General features: G+C 38.2%; 1 protein-coding gene across 5 annotated transcripts in view; it reads right to left on the minus strand.

Moving 5' to 3' along the window:
• Positions 1-19,844, minus strand: part of LOC103468615 (voltage-dependent T-type calcium channel subunit alpha-1I) — a 159,930-nt gene that overhangs the window by 73,183 nt on the left and 66,903 nt on the right. For all 5 annotated transcript variants that reach the window (XM_008415792.2, XM_008415791.2, XM_008415790.2 and 2 more), the window contains exons 3-4: positions 6,843-6,954; positions 568-701 (exon numbers count right to left, since the gene is read on the minus strand). In XM_008415792.2, the coding sequence (XP_008414014.1) occupies positions 568-701; positions 6,843-6,954 (246 nt within the window). The remainder of the gene's footprint in view (positions 1-567; positions 702-6,842; positions 6,955-19,844) is intronic.

A 19,844-nucleotide genomic window follows, 5' to 3' on the forward strand; every position in this document is an offset into this window, starting at 1 on the left:
TTGGCTGGGTCATTTAGCATATCTTGAATATGCAACCTCTGAGGGGGAGTTTTTTTTTTTTTTTCCATTATTATTTTAGGGGTATTAGAGTAAAGAGGGTTGAATTATTTGTAAGAACTTCCATAGACACTCTGTTATTTCCTTATATATTACAACTATGCACAACTTTTTGTTAGCAAGTCCCAAAAAAGCAACCCAAGAATACTGTCGTATGGCACTATATGGAAAGCAACTAATAGCAGACGGTTACCTATTGTAAATGTAAATGGGTTACTGCAGAATTTGAATCAAACAAATTAAGTCAGCTATAACAATAACATAATATAATTACACTGTGAGCTCTCTCAAGCTCTGTGTCGTCTTGGATTAGCCTTAACCCCCTGCATCCATTAATGAAACAGGTATGGAAGAGTAGATGGATGGATAATAGCATGATAATGACACTCTGGACAAAGATATAATTGGGGAAGGTGTTGAGTCTAACAGACTCACTGTTAGGCCTTTTTTTTTTTTTTTTTTTTTTAGGAGCTACGAATGTGATTCTTGCTTCCTGAAACACTTGCTCACCCAGCCATGACGATGAAAAAATCCAGCCTGTTCCAAGTGTCTCCCAAGTAACAGCGACGGCCAAAAATCCCAAGAGCCACCATCTTTACCACCATCTCCAATGCAAAGAAGATGTAGATAAATGCATCGAAGGCCTGCGAAAAGAAATGTAAACAATAATGAGGGAAGTGAAGCAAGACCACACTGACATTTTGATCTTATTCAAGACACTTTAAAACGAAAGTTAGCTATAACTAACTGAGTCACTTAGCTCAAGCTATCAGCAAAAACCAGAATTCTCACATGATTCAGATGCTGATCAATTTTTCTTCTATTTTATATCAGCCTAAACTCTCTAAAACAACCTGTTATTGCTCATTTTGCGCTTTTCAATGGCACATTCACAACTTTCAGTGCACCAGTTTCTCAGAAGCTGCCAGATTTGTCCATTTTTTTTTTCCAGAAGAACCGCTCCATTAATCACAACAGATATTCATTCAATAATAATAAGAACGAGGTTTGTGTCCTGATGGCTCTCTCTGCTTCTCCTTTGTCAATGGACAACGTTATCTGAGTGGCTACTTTTTTTTTTTTTTTTATGTCAACCAGCAATGAGATTATGATTAGCATTCTAAAGAAAAACAATGAGATCTGAGTTTTCTGTTTGACCTGATCCAAATTATTAAGTAAAAATGAAAACAACAGAGGAATACAAACCAAACGACAAAAGAAGAAAGATGGGGGAAAAAGGATAAACTGAGACAGAAGTGAACATATCCCTATGTTGTCCAGGATGCATTATTATGCTCAGATGACTGGCTTAAGAGCCCATTGTATTTATGGAACAGAATCTTCCATGCGCTTTGCCCTGGGGTGAATGACTGCATTTACTGCCTCGTTACATATTCCTGCACAGCATTATTCAAACTAGTACCACTTGACAAAGTGTTTCTCAAGGCCTGAACATTCAAATGGACCCATTGCTGCTTGGTGAAAAGCAATTTGTCAGCCATCCATACCGAGAGAAATGCATGCAGTGTGTCTCGAATGAGATCATTTTCAAAAGCTGCATTAAAGGGAATGTGGTATTTTTATAGTCCAAATGTGACCATAAATAAACAAAATATGTAAAATAAACTGTTGACAATATGTTCGCCTTTTAGTGTTTATCAAACACAGGTCTTCAATTTGTTCATTTTGCTCATCAGATAGTAGTCAAAAAGTGCAAAGGATGTTATTTTTATTGTCTTCACTGTACAACTAGGATTCACACTAGTAGATTTTTATTTCTATCTAAAATCAATATCACTAAGAGGGGAAGCAGAGAGATTTCAGAGTTTTGTAAAAAAGAAAAGAAAAAAAGAAACAGAAATAGAAATAGAACAGTTCTTCCTTATTGAACACAACATTTCAGCCATTCTTTGATTTGTCTCTTTAGGATGTATAAATCCTCACTGTAATAACTGTGTGACCCCATAAGAACTTAACTTGATGGCAGCACATGACTCACAAAAATCCATATACACAGCAGCTCTGGATCAATAGTACATATGAAAGTTTGCTATGCTGTGGTCACGCATGCACCACATATCATTTTGGAAACTAACTCAGCTATTTTTCCAGAGCTTGGATGCTCCTTTTCATCTCTTACTGCCTATTATTTTATCAAAAGCCAGTTAAAACCCTTTCTGCACAGAGCCAATACAGGCATCCAGGGACCACAGTACTCTAATAGTTTTGTTACTGATTGTCCTACCACAATGTTAACAGCACAGGTAACCTAGTAAGTTGTTTCCTCACCATTTACTGATTTCGACTGAGTGTAGAGTAGTGAACAATAAGACCACGAGCACAAGAATAAAACTCAAAAATCTGTTTTTTTGCAGATCATCTTGTCCTGATAACGTTCTTTTGATAAGCTACAATCCCCTCCTCTTCTCTTCTCCTCTTTGTCTTCCCCATTGCTCATTCAGGGTTAATCCCACAACTTATTTTGCACGACAAAAATATTTTGCAATTATATTGCAGGTTGAAATCTTGAATCTGCCTCCAGTCTCCTTAAATTTGAAGATGTTTTTGCTTTTGGGAGTCTGATGCATCAAATGAATACACGGATCACTAAGAGCAAGGGGGCCTGATCACAGAGTTTACTGACGTGAAGACTGCGGACTGCCAGTGGCAGCTACTCCACGAGATTTGTTTTGTTACAGCCAGAGCAGCGGAAAAACGCCGTGAGCATAGAACCGGTGCTGCAAAGGTGTTGCAGCAAATCACATGGAGAACTTCCCACTCATAGGTTTCATTCTTGGCATATTGTGTCCAGTTCCACTTCAGATTCTTGGATGACCAGTCACGCTGCTGTGTGACGGCCATACATTACGGATACAATCCCACTACAGCTACTAAGTCGTGCTATGCTGCAGGTCCTGGAACTGCTGCTACCTATAGATAATTAACTTTTATGACTGTCCGGTGGAAGTTTTGTGTAAACTGTGAGGAAACGCTTTGACTCTATAAAGCAGGGGTGTCAAACTCATTTTGGTTTTGGGCCAAATCCAGACCATGAATGCTCTTAAAGGGCCAATTGTGCCAGAATGTATTCACAAAACTTGTTCACAAATCGTTAACATATCAATGAATTTTTTCAAGGATCAATGGATCTTTAAAATTAAATAATATTATTGAACATCTTTTCAGCTCCTCCAGGATTTCTTGATTCTTTTTGTGATTTTTTGCAATAAAAATCAAAGTGTTCGTGGAACTAATTTGTAAATATTTGCGCTTATTTATGACGGTAATTGCGACTTTTTATTACTCTCTGTTTAGATCATGGACTATAATCTGACATCAGTTAAAGCTGATGCAGCTGTTTAGTACAGGTAAGAACGTTTTTGACAATTTTTGAGAAACATCTGCAATAAACTCCCAATTATGTATTGGCACAAAAAAGTGCAGGGATTTGTTGATTTTGCATACATTTCCACAATAATTCTCAAGAAACTGGAGGGACTGATTGATCTAATTTTGCAGTAAACTGATAAATACTGCATTGATTTGATTGAGTAATATAATATTTAATCACACTTAGGGTTTAGTCTGGTATCTAGAGGGCCACATAAAGAAGCTACAGTGGGCCACATTTGGCCCACGAGCCTTGAGTTTCACACATGTGCTGTAAAGCATATAAATCGATGATACATTTGCAAGACTGGGCAAAGAAATCCAATTTCTGAAGATTTTAATGAAGTGCTGTTTTAGTTGGTGTGAGACATGCAGTTGAAAAAGGCTAGAATATGGAAAAGAGGAACATATATTGACACTCATATCCATTCAGTAATGATAAACAGCAAAAGAAAAGGGAAAAAAAGAAAAGAAAAGTTTGCTTCTGTAAAACAACTTAAATTCTAAGCATTTATCCACAGTGCAACTTTTGAAAAATCCTTTTTCTTGTGGAGGAACACACAGTAAATAAGCTCCTTTCCATACCAGTAAGAATGATATACAGATTTAGGATATATTAAAAGTTCAAATATAAGCCAGCACACATTTTCTGCAAATGGGCAAGCAAGCGTGCGAACACAGCTAAAAAAAAGACAATGAGATGGATTATCTCATTATCAACCCGTAACTCGGACCTGGCAGAATTCTATCGGGAAGGCGAGAAGTCTGGCCTACATGCTGCTTAAGTGATGTTGTGATAAATAATGCAGCCTGCACGCTTCATATGTAATCTGACAGTGGATGCAACAGTCAGATTCCCATCTCATGCTGCTTTGAGAGGAAGGGGAATGAATTCATCATTGTTATTTGTCACCAGCGCCGGCGTTCTCTTCAGTCACCCTATCAGGTTCCATCATCTGCATGATTTGTAAAGAGGTTGAGGGCGTCTTGCAATGGATCCTTTCAAGATGTGATGTATGAGCTGGTGTGGAAGCTGCTTTGTATGCCGTCATTGTGCCACTTATTTGCCAAGAGGAAAGGACGTAGTAAGTGGGTCATCAAGATTGTGATGGTGAATGATTTAAAAATGATGTTGTGTGTGTCTTACTTGATGTGATACTGACAAAATTACCAGAGGTACCCGGAGGATAAACGTTCACTTAATACTCAGATAGGGCAAGAAAAGAGATATCTGGAAAAGTTATCCAATCAGAAGATGAATGGCATTTGAAAAGTTAATGCATCTTAAAATGCAGTAATTGTAATCAGAGTAACTACATTTATATATGAAAAAAAATGACAATTTGGAGAAAAACTTAAGCTTCGAATTAAATGTTAATACTCTCGTCTAAGTTGGAAATGTAAATTTGGTTTTTTGTTTTCTACAAATAGATATTTGCTAAGCTTTTTTTAAAATAGCTTTTTATTTTCTCTATTTTCCCAAAAAAACTTTTTAAAGAATTAAAAAAGACACAATGATTGTCTTGACCTGGTTGCTTGAGTTTTGGTATATCTTCTGAAAGTGTGGTGGAGATTGCAGTCTATAATCCCAGTTACATCATTTAGGGAAAATTTTACAAAAAAGGTGGAAAAACTTTGATTTATTGTGATCTTGGGGGTGTGAAATAATAAAAAAATATATATATGTATATATATATTTTCTTCTTAAACAGACTGATCAGAAAAAGGATTATAAAGTGTGCAAGAAAACAATATCTCACCCCTATTTCAGAAAGGACTTTATACTGCCAGAAAGAAAGAAGAAAAACTTTATCTTTCACCTATATTCCCATAAATTTCTTAAAAAGTCAAACAAATGAAAACTGCGGGAAACAGGAAGAATCTTCTATCCTGGTGGTCGGGGTCAATTCATTTGCTGCAAATCCCAAAGTGGCTTTACACATTTAGAGTTAATTTGACTTTCCTGTAGCACCAACACATAGTAAATCATTTTCACAGTAATTATGAAAATTGATCCATCAATCCATGTCCTATTTAAGCGTATTGACTGAAGACTACACCTCCACCAGGCTTTCAGCTAGATGAGGTCTTTGACTTTAACTTGTCCATATCTCAATCAAGACCTTGTGAATTAAATGTGACTTCTTCATGCTGGGTTAACAGAATTTGCAGAGGGCCAGAGACACATTTTAGGGCCGTGTTTACTATCTCGGCTCTGTCACAAAAATCCTTCCAGTTGCCATTAAGCAGCTATCAGAACAGGACCCCTACCTGGGGAGGCAGTGTGCTTGTTACAGAGTAAAACATGAACATAGTGTTTGGTGGAGGGGGGAATGGGAGCAAAAGGAGTAAACTAAATATACTAACAATACTGTTTCGATGCAGGTCACAGCAGAAAGGTTTTTAGTTCCATAAAAAAAACCATTTGAGGCAGAATTAGGTCGTCTGTGTCGCCACTGAAATTGAGCCTTCAGTGAAAAACAATTACAATCCCAGAGGTACACACTGATTCCGCCGCCAGCTGGCAATAACACATTGTCCGCCTAAGCCCAACATGGCTTACTGATACAATGGCAGAATATCAGGAATTTGAAGAAAAAAAAAAAAAAAGGAATAATGACACAACTTTGAATATGCACTCTATTTTATATATATGTCCCATAGGAATTAATAGAAACCTGTTGGTTACTTTGACTGCCATTAACACTTTTTACATATCTAGTGATGTAAACAAGCAATAATGAAGCAAATATAAAAGGAAAGCCACAATGAGAATGAGATTAACTGATTCCCATTATGTGTGCGATTATAATTAAGAAGTTAGCCAGCTGCATTATTTCACTACAGCTGTTAATATCTGGGATCTACGGAGCATAGGAAGTGTCAGGTGTTGAAAAAAAAAAAACAGTTTGGGGAAATCTGTTGCTTTAAATTAGCTAACATTCAGCACAGATGCTACCAGACTTTATTCTGTCTGATAAAAAGCAATGGAGTTTATTATAATGGCTTAGATTAGATTAGGAAAAGCCTGCAGGTAAATCTGGATCTCAAGTGAATGTTCTCAAATGCCACTTGTGCCATTTGAGAATCTCCACAAAACACTCTCTCAAAAGTGGTTCCTCCTCTCAACAGGTGACAAAAAAAAAGCAGAATGCCGCTCTGCAAGACTTTATTAACACAAACAAAGCCCCCGTTCCCTCCTCAGAGGATGGAGAAAATATAAACATTCCAGGAGGGGGAAAAAAAATWAAAAATGTATCTGAAGTGTGTTTTTCCATCACAGCTTGAAGGATGTCAACAAGAAGCGGAGTGCGTTTTCTGTAATTGGATGTTTTGTTCTACGTCTCCCTCAGTGTGATTACACGTCGTCACTCACACACAAAGGTCCGCCTCACCTGGAGTATCTGACAGCGGTCCGAGGTGCAGTCGATGTTCTCGCAGGGCTGGTACATGCCAAGCGTCACGCAGTTGAGCAGGATCACCATGATGCTAATCCTCTCGAACCACGTGCTGACATAGCTGGAGTTAAGGAGCGTGGCAGGAGAGGCAAACGTGTGCAACATGCAACAAACATTTCAGTTTGTCCTGGAGGGGTAAAACACAAGGTTGAGTTAGAGTCGGGCAATTAAATCTGAAAACCTTCCTCTAAAAATCCATAATGTAATATAATATAACTTCTCCTTTATTTTGTACAAAGAAGATTGTTCAAAAAAAAGAAAGAAAGAATGTGTATTTCTTTATCCGTAATGTATACAGTGCACCATTTTACTGAACATGATGTATAATCAAATGTCGCAGGTCAAACTGAGATTCTCACTGCATGATAAACTTTAACCTTGACTAAACCACTACAGACATGACACTCCTGGCTAACCAGGTGGAGCTTTATAGCAGAGCTGCCTTACAGTTCAATTTGTTAATTTGATAAATTAGGGAAAAATGTTTTGTAAAAACCTTGTTTTATTCAGCTGACTGTCCGATGAAGCTTCAGGTAGGGGAGGGGCAGCATTGCGTTACTCAATGTTCAACAGAGTCAAAAGCACCAGTCATCTTATTACTTCCTCTCACTTCTCACGAAAAGTCCTTTTTATCTTTACATATTTTTAAAGTACTTGATAATGGTAAGCAGGACTTGCCTAACATTTCTGCACTATTGTATTTTCCTTAAAATGAAACCTGTCAAAATGATTTGCATTCCTTATGACTTGTTTATGTGAATTTATTACAAAATACAGATATTTTAAGAATTATTAATGCATATTTGACTACGCAGGTATTTCACAAGTCACACCAAATGATTTAAAACATATTTAAATATTTTAAAAAATCAGTGTCATCCTTTATTGCTTGTCTTATTCCTTTTCTTTTTCTGAGTTACTTTCTCAGCTACTTTAATTCTATTTTCATTCTTGTTTAAATGCATGCTTTATTCCATTCTATTTTATTTCATTCTGTTCTATTCTAGGGACTATCCTGCTTAAAGGTAACTACAGATGCAGGACCTGCAAGTGCAGCAGATGATTTCTGGAAGCCTCAACACAAAATAACTTTGTTAAGTTTATGAAATGAAATGTCTCCACGTGATACATGCATTTATTATGCATACATAAGGAGAGACAGATGTGTATGAATTATAATCACCATAATCCACTTTAAAACTCTCCCAGGTTTCAGCTCTTTTAATTTTTAGCTTCCAGCTGTTGGTTCTTTGCAGCATCACCAAAAATCTGCAATTTTGGTGACGCTCAGTGTCCATTAGACACTGAGGACAGTTTTTTTTTTCCCTTGCAATTTAGGTCATTAGAACCACAGACACAAACACACGCATAGTGAAAACATTTTGACCCTTTATCCTTGCACTTGGTTGTTAAAAGAATGTTTATTTTTGAGGGGACTTTTTTCTGGTAATATGTCTGGACCTTGCTCTCTATTCTTTCTCCTCTGCATCATTTCAGTTTTATCTTTGCCACTTTCCTCTGGACTAACAGAGAAATGAGAATACAAAATTATCTGGACAATATGTTCCATAAAATGTCTGTCTGCCTTCTTGTTCATGTTTTCTTATCTAACAACCAATAGCTTCCTTTTAAATAAGTGTCCTTAATTCCCTTTAGGTTACTTTTTTTTTTTTCCTGTTCGTCTCTCGAAATGACTTCTATTTTCCCGGCTCACAGCATTTCACCCTTTTCCTTTTTCTACTTCCATTTTCTATTATTTCCAAGGAAATGATGGACAATTTTGCCCTCATGGCACAAAACAAAACTGTTCAGAATACATTATACTTCAACAGGCAATGAAAAATCAGTCACTGAAAATGTATGTGCATTTTTAAATAGATGTTTAGCACCAGTACACCGTTACCCAAGGCCTTGCCCTGAGGTTTTATGTTTATAAATCCTCAACCAAGAGCAAGCACAAAAACACACCAAAGATATGTGAAACCCGATGCCTTCAGAACAAGTACTCATTCCTCTTAAGCTTCAAAATTGAACACTTACACACACAGTAGGCGAGTTGGACCCTGAACTGCCTCTGCAGTGGCTCTGAATATTTTGCAGCAGGGCCGGGTAAAACGCACATTCTTCCTCTCCTTTTTCTTACACCTCTCACACCTGAACGTGATCCCCACTTCCACCTTATTAAACCTCACGGTATCTGCTCTGACATGTGAAGTGACTCAGCACTGGTTTGAGTTCACTTTCTTTGTCATAATGACCCCGGACCTTTCCCTCCCCGGGGAGCGAGGCAGCATGCGTCTGACTCACACCCAGAAGATTCCACAGCGCTGCAGCCGATGCGCGGCCATGTCCCCTCTCCCTCCCTCGCCGTGCCGGGCCGGCGCTCGCCGACTTTGACGCCGGTGATTTGCAGAGAAATAAAGAAAGAAAGCGATGCCTGTGAGGTTCAGTTTTTAATTAGTGCGGTCTGTGTGAAGCTACCGAGTTCAAACTGTTTCCCACTCGGAAACTTATCCGTGCGAAACCGAAGATGTGTGTGTGTGTTTTTCTGTCTTTAGCATGACATCTCCCCCCTCCCGCCCCCTCTCTCCATGCCATCTTATCTTCTTCTTAGGACACCGACGGGGCCTCCTCTCTGTCTTCATTCACTTATCATCTTTTCTCTTCTCTTCTTCTCCACGTCTCCACCTATTCCTACGCCTGTCTCTCTGCGTCAGTACACATTTTGTCAGACACTTGCCCTTCTCTTTAAACCTATTTTTTTTCTGTATGGAGCTTTCTGACCTTATCAAGCTCACCCTCTCGCTTTTTGACAAAACATTTCAAAATCCCGGCTTTTTGTCTCTGGTTCTTTCTGTTTACCTCTGTGATGAACTCCAGGGGATTCGTTTTCATGCCTCAAGAATGCAGGGAAGCATTGTAGAGAAAAGTAATAATAATTTGAGTCAAAAGCATTGGGCTGTTTGCACAAAACTAATTTATTACCTGAATGAATTTCTTCCTGAAGTGTATTGTGTTTCTTACTGGATGTGGGTGTTGTGATGGACTCAGGTCTGATCATTCAGACACACTAAGACGATAACAAAGCCGGCCTTCTATCGACTGCAGATCATTTCTAGGATCAAAGGTCTAAATGCCCCAACAGGACCCAAACATAAGCAGCATTTAGTTTCTCCAATGAACTTAGCAAAGTTCCAGATATCTACAAAAATGCTGAAGCACTGAGTTCCTTTTAAATCAAAGTTAAAATCCATTTGTTTCGAGGTGCATTTGATTAATTACTGGAACACCGTAAGCCGAAGTATGTTTTTAAACCTGTCATCATTTTCCTTTATTTTGCAGTTGCAATATAATGTTTTTGCTCGTTTGTTGTTTTATTTTATTTTTTTTCTTTAATCATGTAAAACTCTTTGAATTGCCTTGTGCTGCACAAATAAATAGCTTTGCCTCGCCCAACTCAAGCATCAAAACCCTTCACCGGATTGAGAGCTAATAATTTAGATGACCTGTAAAATGTTTCACCGGCTGAAATATTATGGCTTCTAAAAGTCTTTGGAAACCCAATTTATGGGTTTATGTTTAAGACTTTTTCTCAAATATTTGATGCAAACAACTAGTTGTTAAATAGTGAATTAAAACAGAAAAGAAACAGTCTAAAACCTTTCTCTTGAACGTTTTCAATACTCAACGCTGACATCTCTTAAAACTGTTTTTATTAAAATTGCCGTGTGTTCAGAAGCATTTTTTGGCAGCCCATGGTTACATCCCTTCCTAAGATGTTTATCGGACAATATACACTGTCAGATTTGAATGTGAAGGGTTTTCACGATGGGAAAAGCTTGTTTGAAGTCATGCTTCTTTAATAAATTTAAGTTCAGACTTAAAAAAAACTTAATTTATAATGCTAAATCTGTAAGGAAGTAAATCCATTTTTAAGAGCATTGAACACACAGCAACAAGGCAAAGATGTACCTGAAGGAGAACAGAGTTCCCCATGCTTCAGACCTACCAACGCTCATGATTCATAAAATCTCACATTTGATGCGGGTCACTTAGATCAGCATCACCAGTTCAGCATCTGACCAAGTATAAAATATGGTCACATTATCGCTCTCTGGTGTGATTCTGGAGAAAGCTTGTCTGCAGCTGACGTCATCAAACAGCTTATATCAGATGAGTAAAATATTGTAAAATATTTCTTGTAAAACGTTTAAGCGTGACATGAACAGAAAGTCTTTGGATCTGAATCGTCAGGAACGATTCGAATTTCATGCTCTGATATCACTAACAGTGAAAAGCGTTGTGCTGAGAAAAAAACTCATCCCGCAACAGAACGATTTCTGTTTCAGTGAAATTAAATTATTTGTTTATAACAATACAGTCACAAACCCTATTCACGACACAAAATGTCACTTTACAAATGAAAGTTAAAACAACAAGGACAAAAGCATCAGAATCAGAAGGAGAAAGCAGCTTAACAGGTGGGTTGTAATCTGGATTTAAACAGGGAAAGAATATCAACGCTCCAGATGTCTGGTGGGAGGAGGTTTCAAAGTTTGGGAGCAGAACAGCAGAAAGCTCTGCTCCTCCTGGTGCTGAGGCAAGCAGAGGGAACAGCAAAGTGGATACATGTGTTGCGTTGATAAAAATTTGCACACTGAGTCGTATTATTAATGTCAGACATAGAAGAAAGGGATTTAGCAGGAAGAACACCCTGACTCTTAACCTGGGGAGAGGGAAAGACTTTGGAGCCGTCGATGGAAAGAGGAAAAACTATGGGAAATGTACTGTAATTGTTCATAGAGGTTTTTGAATTAAATAGGAGTGGATTTTTAATAGCAACTCTTCCTTAAAAATATTGCAAATTAAAGGCAAACTGGAAATGTAGCAGTAGTTACTGTAGACATTAGGATCTGATCCTGTCTTTTCAGGATATGAGTAATAACATCGGTCTTATTCTGGTAAAAGGGGTTAAGTGGATTTACTATGTCCTCATTTTATCTAACAGAGCAGGATACACTTCTGAAAGCCACATTCTTCTTATGCTGAAAGCATTTCCAGTATTCAACACAAGCCAGTTTGAAATCCTGACACATTTGGGAAACATTCTCATTGAAAACATAAAAATGTTTGCACACTATGTACTGTAATTTCAGTGAAGTTTACTAAATAAGGCACATGAACCTGAGACAACCAGGCCTAATCTAACCTGCTAAAGTGCAAAAATGTGATTTACAGTTTAGCAAAAATAAAAACAGACGAGTGCTAAAAGCATTCTGTCTGCAGTCCTACTCCTGCAGCATTGGCAGAAGAAAAAGTAGTTTGCATAAATGTTAAAATATTAAGTAAAATTGTGATACATTTTTAAAACATATAGTCTGCATCTGCTGCTACGGGGCTACATCCAGGGCATCATAATGAGAGCATTTGGATGCATTAAACAGAAACGAGAACGCTTTTGCTTAATGCCACGTCGGCACGACTCAAAGTCAGGCCTTTCAGACGCCGTTCTGCGCTCTCATGTCTCTGCAGCCGTGTACAGTATCCGAGTCCATGCACTTGTACATGCGTTCCTGCGAATCCCCTCGGGATCAGTCCCATTGAAACTGAATTAAAATGACATCTAGCTTCTCACTGTGGCGCTGAAGCCTGTCCCTGCCTCTTCTCCTAATGAGAACTCAGCATGATGGGTCACACGCTGTTACACATATTCACACATGCTCGCATGTCGTCCCAGCACACACCAGGACTTGTGGCTGTCTCTTTCTTAAAACAAAACAAAACAAAAAAAAAACACCCAACAACAGACAGGCATGGACTCATCCACTGACGTTTTTCAAGGACGGCTGCGGTTCCATCAAACGGGTAAATTTCATCAAATATATTTTTTTGTCACTTCATAAAGAGCTACGGCGGCAACGTGGACGACAACTTCAGCAAAATGTGCATGGCTCGTTGAAGAGAGTCCCAGCTGCTGGAGGAAGGAGCCGTCGCTGCAGTTTGGTGTCGTCTCTGCTGACCGATGTTTAGGCTGATGCAGACGGTAGCTGGCCCTCTGTTGACATCAAATACTTTATGGCTACTGTGTTTTGCCCTTGCCTCTCTCCTTGTCACTCTCTTATCTGCATTCCCCCTAAGTAATGCGCGAGTAAGGCGGGTTGCCAAGGAGCTCCCCACCTGCCTAATTCACCTCACGTCGCTCGTTTTATCCCCCTTAATTTTCTAGTGTCTTGTTGGAAAGTTGATCAGCGCGTCTTCCTGTGTGGCAGAGCAGCTGCTTCCCTGGATCTTGGCTTGATGCTGATGTTGCTCTGTCCGTCCTTCTTTAGAGCCTGCCAGCTTTTTTTTTTTAATCTCTTCAGTTTTGTGTTAAGTCCTCGCTCTTCTTCTCTGTTTGTGTCACGATTTAACCTTTCCATCAACTGCAAACCCTCATATACTAATAACAAGAAAGTTGCAAACCAAAAGAAAATTGCATGTTCAGTGTTACTGGATCTGTGCGTCCAGCTGTGCAAGTGCTTACAGTTAACCTTTAATAATGACAGGAGGCTATGCTCACACTGTTCACAACAAAGCCCTTCCCTCTGCATTACAGTGGGGTAAAAGCTCCCCTGCTAAACTAGCTCCATCCTAAAAGCTTGAAGCAAAGGTCCTGTAAGTGCTGCTATGCTTGTCTCAGCAAATGCAATGTTCACATTTCCATTCTTTTTTTCGAAAAGTTTCCCTAAGAGGACAAACCCACATTACCCCGCTTGCTATCAAAACACCATTAGACATTTGATGGATTCAATTTTTGCATACTTACACAAGCACTAAAATTTATCTTTACTTAATAACATGTTGGCAGTCTATAGGAACAGACCTTATTGAAGCTAAAAGTGCTGCAGTAAACACATTTGATTCCAAATCGGCCTTATTTCTTGCAGCAAAAAAAAACTAACTTATTTCGTTAACAGCTCAATCGGGATTTGGGGCTGGCTACAACGGATGACGTTAATGTTATTCAAAACAAAATGTTATCTAAGTCCAAGGATCTAAACAAAAAGATAAAGACAGAATGAGTTTTACTGAACAATATGTAGAACAAGCTGCAGTACCTAAAATGTAGTAGTTTTGTAAGTATCTTAATTACTGCGTCATGAGAATTTGTCCAGCTCTTTTTTTAATTGCTTTCTAAATGTTGACTGAAAGTTTGGAACTTTAAATATTTTCAAAAGTCACGACCCTGCAGTTCTTACCCAACGAGGCGACTCCTCAAGACCGACTCCCACCAAACTATTCATGAAATGCTTCAAAACCACAAACTAACATCACAGTAATGTTGTCATTATTACGGTAAGATCACAAGGGTTTAAATTTAAATCAAAAACCTTTACGCAGAACATTAAGGCACACATTTGTTGTGTGTTTTCTTACATACCAGTCTGGAATTCAACACAAAACCATTGAATCATAATTGTAACTGAGAGAGTCTGGTATTGCACAGCAGCCTCAGATTTTTCTTTTTATCTAATACAACTATGCGCATAGAGAACGCGGTGAAAGATGCAGGTATAAAATATTTGCTAGCACTTCTGCTGGTCTGAAGCTTGTTAGGCCAGTGGCACATATGGTGCTGTGAAATATTTATTTGTGAACAAGTTCTATTGGTGTTTGTAGTTAGCAAAAAAAAAAAAAAAAAGAAAAAAAAAAGGGCAAATTCCATTATTTTCTGACTTGCAACTATTGCTTGATTGACTGCATGAAGTAATTAATATGAACAAATATTAAAATCTTTAAAAATAAATAAATAAACAAACGCAATAAACTTTTGACTCTCACTTCGTACAAGGTGCAGAGATGATTAACAATAACACTCTAGATGAAAACATAGTTTGGAAGACAGCGCCTGAGTTCTGTTTTGGCAAGGGCAAATGTAATTCAAAAGGAAAGGAAAACACTCAGGAGAGAGGCCTCGTTACAGAAAACAAGAAAGAGTAATTTAATAATTAACCCTGTGATCTGTTTAGTGCTTGCACAACTGCAACAAAAGCACAGCATGAAGTGCTAATGCCCAAAGTACTGAGACAAATGACACGCTAGCGTATGAAAACAAGGACAGACTCAAACTCCCAGACTAACCTTGCACTTTTTAGTATTTTCACCACATCTCAAAACAAGCCTTTAACCAAAGCCACGGGAGCAGACATGTTTTATGAATTACAGGGTCATAAGACATTGGAAAAGGTTACCTGCTCTAAAAAGTTCTGTTGGCAAAGACACACAATCCACTGAATGTAGTAATTCATGCCTTTTGTTAAACACCATTAAACATTTAGAGCACCGGAAGAAAACTGATTCACTGTGAACAGGAATATAGGAAAACCTGTAGGCAGACATGGAGACTGTTTAAGATCGAGGTTTGATGCATTTTGTGTTTTTTTTATATATATATACAAGTGATTCGGTTCAACCGTGTCGGTGTGTAAACAATTCTCTCTAAGTCATTCCATCATTTTTATGATCTCTGGCCTGCTTTGCTTTTTTTTTCTCCCAAACTGCTTTAATGAATCTTTCATGCCTTCAGCTGTTTGCACTGTGGTTGTTCTTCTACCTCTGAGGATTCAATATTTAGCCTCTTCCTTCAAGGAAGACTGGGCGCAATAATGAGCAGCTTTAATCTGCAAAGAAATTGTGAACTTACAAAAAGTAATTTGGTGTAAAATACTCATACTTCTTGAAGATTTATAATTTATCATGTTAGAATCGTTAAAAAATATATTATTTTATTGCAGACTGTTTTGGAATACAAAAAGACTATTTTCCTGTTACCTTTTTATTTCAGCTTGATGCTTTTCAATTCAAAGTGAATTACATTTAAAATATTTTTTAACATGTTATACTGTAGACAAAGTTATTACAATGCAAAAGGGTTTTGTGCTTTTCATATTTTAAAAATGAAAATGTTTAAAAAAGGTATAAAAATCTCATAAATATGGCGTGCATTTCTATTTTGATACCTATAAACATATCAATTACCTAATTAGTTAATAGAACCCATTCATAAGTATTGACTTGGATTGTAGGAGTTGTAGCATATTTTAAAATCATTGTATCCTAGCGCTTCACATGATGTGCTACTTGGTGTTGCTATTTTACGTAAAACTCCATTAACACTCCCTAAACTTTGTGGTTGTACAGTTGAAGATGTATGAATACTTTCACAAGGAACTGCGTAAAATATAAACCTAAAAGATTATTATTGTATAATTGTTCTAGTTCCATACCAGCAACTTCTGCTGGGTGACGTCGCTATATTAAAATACAATATTTCATGTCATGATGACAATAGGAAAGCTTAGTTTCCATGGAACAATAATAATAATAATAATAATACAAAAAAAAATCTAATATTATGATAGTTCGAAAATGAAATGATGCCATTTCCAAAGGGATTAGCTCCTTTTCCATGCTGCTGGTAATTGTGTTTAAATTTCTACTTTTGTGCAGCATGTGCATTTACAGACATACGAGGATTACATTTTCCATCCGGTTTATGAAAGCTCGTGGTCTCTGCGCGGCTGCTTGTGCGCGCGTGTGTGTTGTCTCTCCCCTCATATCAGCTGTGCACAGCAGGTGCCGTGCTCCAGTACATTGCTGCTCCTAGTGAAGCAGAATGTATTGCAGATACCATGGGAAATATAAGCTGATGCATTCTGTGCCCGTCTGCCCTGCGTGTGCGAGTGAGGAAGAGGAAGCCAGATAGAGGAAGAACATGACTCAGGAAGATAGAGGGGGAGGTGGGAGAAAGACAGGCAGAGGGATACCAGCGTAAACCCGGAGTGTGCAAGGGAACAATCCGATTGTGGTAGAAATGAGCTCAGAATTTTGAAAGAGGCAGAGATGATAAAGACTAAAGCATTTCCAGGGTGTGGTAAACCAGACAGCGTCGCTTGCTGCGTATGCACGGCTCGATTCGAATTCGATACTGAGTCAGACAGCTGGAAACATAAGGAAAGGAGAGCGAGGGGATGATAAAGAAATGTGATGACAGGACTGTGCTGCCAACATCTCCAGGGACCTCTCAGACTGTGATCTGACAAGCGACCATCCTCAGCAACCCTCAGCTTCCCTCCTGCCACCTGTCCTTCTGTCTGTTAGTCATTCTCAAGAAAAGAAAAAAAAAACATAAATATACATGTCCTTGTGAGAAAGTTATGTTGTGAATAATAAATTACGGGTTTTGAAGAAATCCTTGTGAAAAACCTGCGGCTTGGGCCTCAAAACTCAAGAGCATTTTGAACCTCTTTAGTTTTTCATAACAACTCGACTGATCTCGTGCGGCGGTGCCATCTGCTCTGTGATCTCTCCACCACTTCCCCACCTCCTTACAGCTGCTGTGACATGAAGTGAATGTCACAGGAGCAGCTCTGGACATTGTCCGCTTGTGCTGTGAAACATGACTCTGAGAGACGCGAGGACTGAGAAGGAAAAACAAAAAAACAGCATCAGCGCTCTTGGCATTGATGAAACTAATGTTAATGTTGCAGATATCTCTGATAATTGGATCTGATCTCAACGTTTTAATGTCCCCTTGAACAACCTTCTTTTCTTATTTCCTCTTTATCATCCGACTCATTTATCCTCTACCTCTGGAAGAACGAAAAAAAAAAGTTCTCAGAGGGATACGAAGGGATGTTTGAGTCACAAGGTGTGCTTAAACTCTACTTTTTATGTGCGTTCCTTTAAGCTACGACTGGCACATCATGTGCAGATCAACTTTCTCTTTCTGAGCTGCCAATTCCGATTTGGTCTGATTACGATTTTTTTTTTCTCTCTAAAAGACGAGGGTATATAAAAGAGAAAAATAATTATTATTTTGACCTCTTTTAATCCAACAGAAAATCATTAATTGTAAAACTATGTTAATTTTTGTGTCAGAGTCCCTGAACTTTAGCTGATTTTAAGAATTGTAAAAAAAAAAAGTGACTTAAAAGATGAAGCTTGTTGAGTCATTTATGAACCAAATCTAGAGTTCTTACTTTTGATGCATTTATTGCATAGAGGAAAAATTCATCTGAATTTCAGTCGGTATTTGGTTTGTTAATTACAAATTACTGCAGATCAAATCGCTAGTCAACTGACTGATGTCATCTCAGATGTTTCACATAATTACTCCAAATTTTCTTATTATGAACAGTATACAGTGGACACCAATGTCTTAGCAATGTGCAGGGGAATTGCTAAAATACACCAGTAACAGAGGTTTGTGTGTTTTAGCTGGGATCTATAGCTGCTATATTGATCCTCTCTAGAAAAGCTTAGAACTGCCAATGTCAATAATTTTCAGCTTCCCAATGTCGCATTGTCATTTTACTATTTTAGATATGCCTCATGACAACGTCCTCCAAAACGCTAATTTTCAGTGAATAATTCTGATTCACGTTCCACATCTGTGACAACATGAATAATCAGAAACTGAACTGCAACCAGATGGGAGACAAATGTTGAGTCAATAAAAAACATAAATAGGCTGAAAAGTTAATGTACAGAATATGTTTCATATCACACTAAAATAGAAATCTTAAAAAAAAAAGGCCAGTAGTAGGATTTTCTTTTGCAGAATAGGGCACTAGAAGCTCAAGAGCCTTTAACCTCTTTTCATCCTAACATATTTAGCAATCCTATTGATCTGACAGAAGGAGTCCTTTGACATTGCTTTTCCAAAGAACCAGACTCTGTGATTTTAGATGAAGACAGAACCGTTTTCTCATGAACAAAGGGAATATTCTGGATAATTATAAGACTTAGGCTGAATCCCATTTCACCTCATGCAACCTCAATCTTATCCCTAATCTGTGGAAATCCTATGAGTACGGAAGACTGGAGGCAGTAAAACGGGATCCAGACTTTAAAATCTGAGATGTTTTTGTCATAAACATATTTAAGTAATTTGCAAGGCACACTTGCAAAACATCTTCTTGTATTGAGCCAGACCTGTGGAGCTCCACAGTTCTCTTTTAGGTTATTTCATAGTATTTTTCAAGGAAATGCACATGGAGTCTGTCTGCTGAAATTATCTTTAGAATACTGCAGTTAAAATAAACTTTTTTAATGTTTAGAAAACAAAGACAACCAGTGATGAAAAAGGTGATCATCGGCTGCAAAACTTTACTCACAAATAATGTAAAATGTAACGTCATTTTTGATGAAAGGCGTTTTGCATCTTTTTAAATACCAATTCAGAAAGAAATTAACGATGCTGTAGCGATCCAGATGGTGCAACGTGAAATAATGTGTTTGCGGCGAGTGCCGGTTGGTTTGTGTCACAGTCTTTCAGAGAACGATCGATTCCACGATACCATCCACCGCCTCAGTAAGTGTTTGCAACAGTGTGGTTGATCTGTGCAAAGAACACAGTCCTGACTCTGAACAGACAGAGGACTGACAGAGATCAGAGAGAGGAGATGGGGATGAAGTGGATCAAGTTGAGAGGAGAGCTGTAAGCCTTAGTCTCTCTCATCTCTTCATCCATATTTCAACATGGGTCTAATGGGCTGACATGATCTTTGTTACAAACACAGAGGGGAGGAAAAAAGGATTGAGGGCTCAAAGGAAGGAAACGAGACCAGATGGGCTCTAGCAGCGATTAAAGAGGTTGAGTTTTTACAGTTTTCTTAAGGTTTTATACGTTAAGAATGTAAACTCCAACAGCTTCATGGTTTGGAGTTGGATGCTGTGAACTACAATGTGGACAGTCCTATTTGTTTTAGCTACACAGGCTAATTTGCTTGCTCTTTAAACCTCACAGACTTGAACCGTCAGATTTTCCTCTCCTCTTTTCGCCCTTCCCCTTCTGGCAATCGATTTCTCCGTGATTTGGTGTGGCTCCCTGAGCACGTGGCTCTAATTGTGACCGTATCCCTGAGCTTCACAGGTGTTTCATGAAACCAGAGCAAA

This window comes from Poecilia reticulata, linkage group LG8 (genome assembly GCF_000633615.1).
Source record: "Poecilia reticulata strain Guanapo linkage group LG8, Guppy_female_1.0+MT, whole genome shotgun sequence".
NCBI lineage: Eukaryota > Metazoa > Chordata > Actinopteri > Cyprinodontiformes > Poeciliidae > Poecilia > Poecilia reticulata.